Source organism: Thalassophryne amazonica, chromosome 20, assembly GCF_902500255.1.
Source record: "Thalassophryne amazonica chromosome 20, fThaAma1.1, whole genome shotgun sequence".
Taxonomy (NCBI): Eukaryota; Metazoa; Chordata; class Actinopteri; order Batrachoidiformes; family Batrachoididae; genus Thalassophryne; species Thalassophryne amazonica.
This window is the reverse complement of record NC_047122.1, coordinates 36,253,005-36,262,552: the sequence shown is the minus strand read 5'-3', so window position 1 is coordinate 36,262,552 and position 9,548 is coordinate 36,253,005. Positions and strand designations below refer to the sequence as shown.

The window sequence follows — 9,548 nt, the reverse complement described above, 5'->3', positions numbered from 1 at the left end:
ACACCCTGCCTGTGTCTTTAGGTGATGCCATGGAGTGACCTCACACCAGCTGATGCAACTCATTAGGTGCCTCCTTCGCCGGTTGCTGATTCAGCCTTTGCCCCATTCTGAAGAGAAAAAAAAACATGAGGCAACTGCAGGTAAGAAGGTACAGGATGAGGCTAATGAGATCGACCACATGCTGTATCATCTAAAGTGCTGACCTCTGCCAAGGAGGTGATGGTTTCACTGCTGTTTCATTGGCTCTTTAAATTTTAGCAGGATTGTGCAGAAAAACAACTTATTGTAACTTGGGGAGGTAATGGTCTAGTGGTTAAAGCCTTGGGCTTGAGACCAAAGGATCCTGGGTTCAAATCCCAGTGAAGCATTGATGTGTAAAGCGCTTTGAGCATCTGATGCAGATGGAAAAGCACTATATAAATGCAGTCCATTTACCATTTGTGAAATTTGGTGGAAGCGTGCTCTAAGAGCCAAGGAGGAAACCAGTAACTTTTAGGATGGGCTGCTTGGTGTACTGCAACGCGACAAGTGACCGAAAATGAATAGTGCAATAGGAGACTGGGAACTTTAATGGCAGATGAGAAAATGTTTTGTGCTGAAAATTCATTCAGTATAAGTCAATCATTCAGCTTTATTTGGCTCCTCAATGAAGGAGCTTTGAATGGTTTGATTACTGGGACCTGAAGTGTTCATGTGGTTTGGTACTAAATCCAAGAGTCAAGCTGCAGCCTGATGACAGTTGGAATCACACGCTGCTTTGTTTAGAAGTGATCTGCTAATGACATTAAGGATTCTTGCGTCCGCAGCTAATCTCTTTGAGCATCAGGGAGGTCATCTGACAAATTCTCTTAAGAGGAGACGGCGACGGCGCAGAGACAAGTACACGTGGATGCTGCACTTTACAGCTTGGACAAACGAAGCCACTAATCTGAAGCAGGTATGTTTGGAGCCTTTTAATTTGCACTATTTGTGTCACTGTAATGTACAGTACAATAAAGAATTTATTTCCAAACTATGTACACAAGTAAAATGCTGATTTATGAGTGACATTCATACATACAACACATTCAATGGGAAAAAGAAGAGACTAGAGATACATAAGTAAACTAGAGCACTGCGCTCATAGAGCGCAAACCTATGTCAACACTAGTTTCCAACTGTCAAGAGGATGTATTTAGTTCATGCACTTGAATCAATTTTTTGTGGTGTTGTCACATTTTCTTTTTTCCTCCAACTTCGGTTTCTGAACTATTTTTCAGATCATTTTCAATTAACATTGGTTATCTCTGCTATGCACAATTTCATTGCTTTTTGGCATTTGGTTTCTGACTGATAGCCAAACAGGCATAAAATTGAAACCTCCATCCAATTTTGGCGGTGTGGGTAAATCTATGAGTGAGGCACTTTTGATAGAGATATAATGCAAATGTAAACCAAATGGGCTTTTCAATGTTAAACTCAAATGTCCACAAAATCCACAATCCAGATCCAGATAAAACTTTGTTAGGTGATAGTGCCAGTCTACATTTCACTTTCAAATGAGTGAGACTGGTATTTGTTTAAGATATAATGGAATATCTATATTAAGTGGGGTTGTCAATGTTGAATGGCCACAAACTCTGGATCAAACTTTGTCAGTCGATAAAGGATAACATCCTACATAACGCTGTCAAATACGAAAGAAATTCTTTTGACGGTTATGAAATTTTGAAAATTCGTTCAATATTAAATATAGGGATTTTATCTATGACCTTTGACTTTGAAAATTGAATCAGTTCTTGCTTATCAGGATATGAATCCTCTGATTAAAAAAAAAAATATATCAATGATAAATTATTAAAAAAAATGTGTTGCAGGCTGTTCACAAACGGGTGAAAACATTACCTCCGCCCAACTTCACTGGTGGAGGTAATGAAACAAATATGATTTAGCACACATCATATGAAAACAGTAACCAGTGAATACAGATGATCAAAATTCTGTGGTGTGTGTAGAATAGTTGTATTGTGGAGTCATGTTAATATTTTTGAGCTACTTTAGTGTAAGACCATTCACAATTTTGTACATCAAGATGCATTTCATAGGATGGAATCTTTGCCTAATATTTAACCATTTGAGTGTTGAGCATATCAGAAATGCAAGTCTTAATATGACATCCTTGTACAATGCGCATACCTCTATGTAATGTCTCTGTAGCTGATTGATGTTAGAATCTGAACATATATGGTACAGCAAGTCAAAATGGGGTGAAACTAGTTTTGTACATAATGTGAGCTGACAGAGGGGAAAAATTGATTACATCTTTTCCAAAATTCCCAGAGATCTGACTTTAACAGTGATATGAATATCAAATATAAACTCTTGGTTTGTAACCCTGAGGTATTTTAGTTCATCTACTTGTTCTGTTGATTACAGAGAAACTGAGTGAAGGTTGGTGTAAATGCAGTTTGCTTTGTACATAGCAGCATACAAGACATTTTGCCAATATGTAAGCTTAGTTTGTTTGCATCTAACCAATTACTGACATTACATAGATTGATTTGAAGCATCTGAGCTATTCAAGTTATGTTGGCCATGAGTATAAAACACATCATCTGCGTCCATGTTAACTTGACAGTGTTCTAATGCACCAGATATGTCAACGCACAATATAAACAGAGGTCCAAGAATGGAACCTTGTGGAACCCCTGCTTCAACATATAGATTCTGATGCAACACCAGTGATGAGAGGGTTCAGGGCTGTAGCCATGGCAACATGTTTGCCTGCAGATCTTCAGATAGTTCGTATTGCTGCTGAAATATGACGAATAGTCTTTCTGTTTTCAGACTTTCCCCTGGTTTAGACGTTAGTACCCACACTGCTGCTCCTCCAGATAATCTGCCAGATACTTGAGTCTGCTGCGGAAATGGCTTCCCTCATGTCTTTGGGAGCTCCTTTCAAGCAGTTCACCAGCTGCATGTCGGGGAGGAACACCGAGAGAGGGGAGAAGAGGAGCCAGTCTGCCCGCAGAATGAGCTTCACCTGGAGGAAGAGCATCAGGAGGAGGAGTGTCCCCTGCAGCAGCCAGAAAGTTCCAGACTCCTGGCTCAGGGTCTACCAGGCTGAACTCAAGAAAGAAAGGTAAAGAAAAAAAAAAACTGTGCTGGAACATTCTTAAGCTCTCAGGCAAGTTTTTCAGTGACGCAGAATGGTGGCCAGACAGATTTATCTTCACAAAGAGGATGTTCTTTATCCAAATAAGCTGCTTGAATGTGCTGTTGTGTGTTGTTGCCAAAGGAAACGACAGCAGGCCATGTTGGCTAAGAAGAACGCTGAAAGGACAGTGAGAAAAACTCACTTCAGGAGCCACCACTGCCTGCCCAGGGTGAGTGAGCAGCTCAGTGTAGGAAAGACCAGCTTTTACTCAACAGTATCAAAAGTCCAACCTGCTTCCATGTCTATATTCAGCAGAGCGCCACGGCCAAGAAACCAGTCAAGGGCGAGTCCTTCTTTGGTGCCTTCCAGGGTCTGAATCTGGACGGACTGACATTAGCCAATCAGGGTTCTGCTGCTGCAGCAGACCAGTGCAAAGTGATGTGAGACCCATCAAAGATGGACTACATAAGAAAACGAATGGGGGTGGGGGGGGGCAACCGATGTGGAGAAGTGATTTGGGGGGAGGGGGGGAGCTGTTATTAAAAGAACTACAACTTATTGTTCAGTCAGGATGTCTCAACAATCTTACAAATGTTTGTAAAATGTAAAGAATTTTTTTTTTTTTACTGAAAATTAAAAGTGAAAATCCTGCACAACTACTTCAGTTAAAACCACGGTAGTTGGAAAAGATGTTTAAATGAGTTTATTGTAGGTTTCCAAAACATAAATAGGAATTTGTTCTCTGGTAATTTCACTGACCATATTTGTACAGAAGACATGCACAAAGACAAACTGCATTTACACTGCAAGACGAGTGTAGAATTACTTCTCTAAAATCAGACTGTGACTTGCACATTTTAGAAGTTGGCTTTTGAAGATGATGCCAAGGGGAGGCTTCACGGGAACAAGATTTATTTCTAAAATAAAAAAAGGTCTTACTTACATATATTGAATATGCATTCTCTTTTGCAGATGAGACAAGTACTGAGTTCAGAACATCAATATTTACATTAGAAAACGGTACAAAACTACATGTGTCAGGATGGTAAAGTCTGAGGCGAGGGACACTGAACTTTGAAAATGATGATTTGTAATCGAATGAAGTCCTGTTTTCCATCATCATTCTCTCTGTTCCATCTTGACTTTTGGGGGTTTGAGGAAGGACCGGTTCTTCTTCTCTTTGCTCTTCTTGCCTTTAGCCTGGAAGTTCCTCCAACTGTCCACACGTCCGTCTCTCGTTTCCTGGCAAGATTTCACAAAATGTGTCATGAAGAATGCCAGTAACAAAACTTTTTGACTCAGTTTAGTAACTGAACACACCTCAAAGTTTTTCTGCCACTCTCTCTCTCGCTTCGCTTTTTCTGCAGCCTCGATTTCCTCTTCTCTTGCTCTTTTCCTGATGAAAAGTCAACCCAAAGAATTTTAAATGGATGTGTGCACCGGTGACAAAAACAGAAATTATTTTCAGACGTCATTGAAATCTGTATTTTTTTTTTTTTAAACATCTTGTAGAACTGGAATGGGGCTGTGCCAAATTAATTAGTTACCTTTCATGCATTTCCTTTGCTTCCCGTTCCTTCCTGTTGATTTCAAGCTCCGCAAACAGCTTCATGGTCTGTTTGTAAACGGCCTGTTTGAACTGAAGGTGGAACAACAAAAAAGTCAAATAACCCAAGTACAGTCACTTGCCCAGTTCCGGATCACTGCTGTAGTTTTTGCGCCGCCGTTTCTCAATCAGCACGAATAAGCTAATACTTGGTACCAACGGAAAGATTGATGTTTTGTCTACAAACGACCACAAGCTCGACTGGATCCAGCCGTCCTTGTGATCAGCAGAGGAATCAAAACATCCCGGTGTCTGCGGTGTGCGCACTTTTTCTGACTCACTCATTCCTGCAAGTTTTAAAAGTAACGATCTCTAAAACATAGCAAAGGTGAGTGAGCCAGTCGGTGTTTTTGGTTCTAGAGTGGGAAAATACTTACTTACTTGGGTAGAAAACGTCTGTGTTATGTCATGCTGTTTAATTGCTGCGTGCATTTATCTGTGACGCGAAAATTTGTACAGCAGCCTCGTGTCTGTAGTTGTGAGTCATGTGGACGTTGGGGGTCATCTCAACATCACAAATGGGCATGAATGTGGGGGCTTTTACTTTTTAATTCGGGCGAAATCTCAGCTCCATACTTCATTTTTTGCTCGTAAAAACGTATAACGGCGCTTTTCGAAACGAAGTAAATTCTCATTTATTAAGTAGAATTTATATCATTTTGTGTTCAAAACACATTCTCAGGCACAGTGTGCATCATTCTGTATTAGAAGGGCTCCAGCCCGATGCCAGGAATGAACCCAAAGTGATGCAGAGTGTCGTGATCCGGAACTAGCAAAAGTGATCCATTTCTGGCAAATGTTTGCACCACACATAATGTGGCTTCACACTTTAAGTAGAAGCGCTACTCCACCCAGACTTTTTCAGCTAAATAACATCCAAATACCCCATACAACAATACACAATAAAGGACATTCAGTTGCATTATGGCTCCGTATAGCGGGACTTTAAAAAAGGTGATCCGGAACTCAGCAACCGTCTGTATTCTAATAAAATCTGACAAACGCAGTGCTGTTTAGAGGGACTGGAGCTATGAATAAAAACATCAGGATGATGACAATTTCATTTGACAGATCTGCTAGTGAACACAAAGTTTAAAAGGTGGTCGTTTTTGAAAAATACTTGGTAATAACTAAATCTGGTTAACTGCATCTTTCACACAGCATCGAAATGAATACTTCTTGTAAGACAATGAGAAGTGGAAATTTAGATAGTGATTTGCCTTTCCACTGAAGTTTTGGATGGAATGTATGTATTTATTGATACTTTAGCAGGTTTTTTTTTTGTTTGTTTTTTTAAGGCATGCACTTTTGTGATCTTTACCACTTCAGGGTCATCCTCTTCCACAGTCTGTGATTTTCCAGCCTTCTTCAGCTGTTTCTTTTTCTCTTTTAACTGATGGAACACAAAAGAATAGGAGGAAGAGTTACAGAGCAAACAGAACAGCTGAGTGAACTCTTTGGACAGTAACTCCCTCACCATGTGTTCCACGTACTCCTGGCCTGCTTGGATCACATCTAAGGCCCTCTTCTTCTGCTCGGGGTCCAGTAGGAGTTTGTACGCCTTGTCCACAGCTGCAACACAAAATATTCAGCTGGAATCCAAGCTGCTCATTTAATCTCCACATCATGACAGTGAGCCCAACAACCATGTGTATGTTCAAACCTTCAAAAGCTTTCTGTGCTCTGTCTGCATCATCCTGATTTTTGTCTGGGTGGACCAAAATTGACAACTGTGAAGTAAAATACAAACACTTTGATTGGAAAGCCAGCAATCAAAACACAGCAGAAATCTAATTCTCTCTACCGATATCGCACGTCACTGAAATTTTTTTTTTTCTTACCGCCCGAAATCTTTTCTTCAGTTCCTCATCTGTAGCATCTGGATCAATCTGCAGCACCTTGAGATTGTGAACCATTAAAAAAAATGTTTAGGTTTCCTTTAAACAAGTCTGAACAATGTGACAAATTCAATTACTGAAATCCAAATGTTAAAAACAGTGGGGCTTTTTTGAGTTTATCACTAATAATGATCTGTTGGTTGGGAAACTGTGATATGCAATATTTGTGCTGCCAAAATATTTATGTACATAATGATGCACATTAAACTCGCAGGGAAAACTGATCTCTACATGACAGAAATAATTAAAAAAAAAAGCCAAAACAGGGATGTACGTAAGTATAATAACGAACAATCATTTTTACAACCAGTTTCCTTTAGCCAGGTCAGGTGATGGATACATTTCCAAGTTACTGAATATATCTTCGGTTTCGTTTATATTAGGGTGACCAAACGTCATTTCTTTCCCAGGACACGTCCTGTCCTGGCTGTTTTTTTTTTTTTTTGAGTAAACTTTAAGTATCATTTGTGTATCTCTTGCCAAGCCAAGTGTCCTGGTTTTCATTAATCAAAATATGGTCACCCTACGTTACATCTTTCATCCGGCACAAAGTATGTCAATTTGCATACAGAATCTTTGAAGTATGCTGATTTCAGATTTTGCCGGATCCAAGCACTTTTCCCAAGGGATCCAAAAGTAAAATGAGAATTAAAGATGGCCACCGACGTTATTGGTTCATTAGATTACATACTCCAATCTTTGACACAACATTACCTTTGAATGTCAGTAGGACTCAGGATAGCTCAACGGTTAGTGTTGAGTTCTCAAAAACTGAATGGCTGTGCAAGAAAGAGACTAGTGAGGAAAGCCACCAAGACACCCATGACAACTCCAAAGGAGTTATCAGCTTCTGTGGCTCCGATGAGGTAAGTTATGCATAGTGCAACTTTTGTCTCTTGCATCACCACACAGCTTCTAAGTGTAGCGGAGAAAGATTTTCATAGAACATGTTGGGTCAAGTTTAGGCTTGCATCTCTCATGTGCCTTCTGGTAAACTGTAGCAGAAATTTCACATATTTTTTAAGAAACTCCTCTGCCGAAATTACACCACGTACCATGTTACTCCAGTACAATAAACATGCATTTATCTAGCACTTTCAGCTGGAGAATTTCAAACATGCTCTCCACAGTAGACAAATACAAAATCTAAACACTGTCAGAACACCATTCCGATTTCTCCTCAGCTGACTACCAGTTCACACCTGCACACCTTGCTGGAACCTAATCACATGATGACAACATGGAATCCGTGATGACCTAGTTGCACACGGAAGTGGGAAAACTCTATTGATAATGGCTTGACATCACAGTTGTGTGACACAGGGCGGCATGGTGGCTTAGTACTAGTGCCTCACAGCAAGAAAGTCACTTCGCTTCTCGCCCTTTCTGTGTGGAGTTTGGTCCAAGTATCTGCATGGGTTTTGTCCGGGCACTCCGGTTTCCTCCCACAATCAAAACATGCTTATTTATGGTTTGCTCCTTTCACTGTTCCTGACAAAGGCAGTGTCTCTACTACATTAATTAAACAGCAGAAATGCCAGGAACCTGCCTCCAGAAACATACTGAAGTTTGTTTTACCCTCTGTCTGGGTTGCTACGGCAGCCAGTGCATCACTGGGCAAAGTGAAGATCAAAAAACAACTTTCAGATGAACCCTCATACAACATGAATGTAAACAATGAAAATATACTTTGTCTCACTCATTTACCTCAAAAGGATTGAGATTAAAGTATGATGAACCAGGTCTGAGAAGCCTGTCTATCTGCTGTTTGGAGGTTAACACAGAATCTCTCTTCTCAATTTGTTTCACCTGAAAACAAACAGAAACAACTTTACAGTGTTGTGAGTTTGAGACTGACACGCTGGATAAAGATATTAAACTAACAATAACGCGTCCTACTGAAGAAAAACAAGAGCTGAGGTGGTGTCCATCCGCTTACAAAAAGTATAGAGTTGTTTAATATGAAGCATCTTATTAATCGCTGGATAGCTCACAGTCGTTAGCTTCTGCTCCTTTCGGGCCTCGCAGCCACAAACCTAAGCACAACTTTACAGACTTCAGCATACGTATGAAGAACAGACTTTCGTATGAAAAACTAAATTCACAAATCTTATCGTACCTCCGAATAAAAATTCTGAAATAATTCGTCGGATACACTCGGAACGGAAGACTCTCCTGCGGCGGCCGCCATTTTCACGCAGGTTTACGTAACGCCAAGCACCACGTGACAAGCAGCGTTGTGCGTGCAATGCAGCGTTATATATGACGTAATTGGCTCGCAGCGCTGAACTCGAGTTCAGTGGCTCGCAGACGTCTACGGTCAAAACATGCTGGCTTTCTGAAGGCGGAACTTAAGTTATGTGACAAGACTACATTTTGTTGAACACACGCTGACGCCTTCTCTATAAGGAAGTTTTTTTTTCCTTGTATATCTTTTAAATTATAACGGTGATACTGTGACTTTTTTAGGGCCTTGTGCTTTGTTCATTTGTTTGTTATTGTATTTGTTGAAAAAGTTTTGGAAAAAAATAAAACATGCTATTTCCAAACAACTGTTCGCACGCGCAACTTCATGTCAACAATTCATACAATTAACATTCTTGAAGACGTATTTTGGGGGCAGCCCCACATCGTGGTCGCTTACGCTTTTATTTTGAAATAATCAAGAACAATTTCGGACATTTTCCCACAAATTTTAATGTAACCCCCCCCCCAAAAAAAGCGACACTACGCTGTATCCCTCTTGCAATTAGTTTATTATTCCATAGCGGTGGGTTCGCGATCGTTTTCGGATCACGGACAACTTGATGGAACGCCCTCATTTTTTTTTTTTTGTACGCGTGCGTACTATGTCCCACCCCCACACGTTTGGCGGGATTTTAATGTTTTTTTTTTTATTAAAGTATTC

At 40.3% G+C, this 9,548-nt stretch overlaps 2 protein-coding genes across 5 annotated transcripts; one reads left to right on the top strand and one right to left on the bottom strand.

Annotated features, from left to right (window-relative positions):
• Positions 1-151: 151 nt before the first annotated feature.
• si:ch211-81a5.8 (uncharacterized protein LOC560648 homolog) lies at positions 152-4,398 on the top strand. Of its 4 annotated transcripts, none has more exons than XM_034161458.1 (4): positions 2,611-2,858; positions 2,896-3,121; positions 3,278-3,365; positions 3,452-4,059. In XM_034161458.1, the coding sequence occupies exons 1-4, from the start codon at positions 2,801-2,803 to the stop codon at positions 3,578-3,580; spliced, it is 501 nt and encodes a 166-aa protein (XP_034017349.1). In that variant the 5' UTR covers positions 2,611-2,800; the 3' UTR covers positions 3,581-4,059. The 4 variants fall into 4 exon arrangements, with proteins under 4 accessions (XP_034017350.1, XP_034017349.1, XP_034017347.1 ...); XM_034161457.1 differs by having other exon boundaries at positions 2,612-2,858; positions 3,449-4,398; XM_034161459.1 differs by adding an exon at positions 152-937 and having other exon boundaries at positions 2,827-3,121; positions 3,278-4,059.
• dnajc8 (DnaJ (Hsp40) homolog, subfamily C, member 8) lies at positions 3,825-8,872 on the bottom strand. The gene is made up of 9 exons (XM_034161455.1): positions 8,760-8,872; positions 8,348-8,449; positions 6,584-6,640; positions 6,406-6,472; positions 6,220-6,314; positions 6,064-6,135; positions 4,684-4,775; positions 4,457-4,532; positions 3,825-4,378 (listed from the first exon to the last, which is right to left on the bottom strand). Exons 1-9 carry the CDS (start codon positions 8,829-8,831, stop codon positions 4,256-4,258), a joined length of 756 nt encoding a protein of 251 aa, XP_034017346.1. The 5' UTR covers positions 8,832-8,872; the 3' UTR covers positions 3,825-4,255.
• Between the last annotated feature and the right edge of the window lie 676 nt (positions 8,873-9,548).

Bases quoted from the DNA above. Each gene is read 5' to 3' on its own strand.
- si:ch211-81a5.8 (XM_034161456.1), top strand. From the start codon at position 2,801: ATGACGAATAGTCTTTCTGTTTTCAGACTTTCCCCTGGTTTAGACGTT. The intron at 2,859-2,895 runs CTGCTGCTCCTC...AGATACTTGAGT, and splicing joins TTTAGACGTTAGTACCCACA to CTGCTGCGGAAATGGCTTCC. The intron at 3,122-3,277 runs GTAAAGAAAAAA...TTGTTGCCAAAG, and splicing joins GCTGAACTCAAGAAAGAAAG to GAAACGACAGCAGGCCATGT.
- dnajc8 (XM_034161455.1), bottom strand. From the start codon at position 8,831: ATGGCGGCCGCCGCAGGAGAGTCTTCCGTTCCGAGTGTATCCGACGAA. The intron at 6,641-8,347 runs GTAAATGAGTGA...CACAATCTCAAG, and splicing joins TTAATCTCAATCCTTTTGAG to GTGCTGCAGATTGATCCAGA. The intron at 4,533-4,683 runs GTAACTAATTAA...ACTTTTCATCAG, and splicing joins GCAAAGGAAATGCATGAAAG to GAAAAGAGCAAGAGAAGAGG.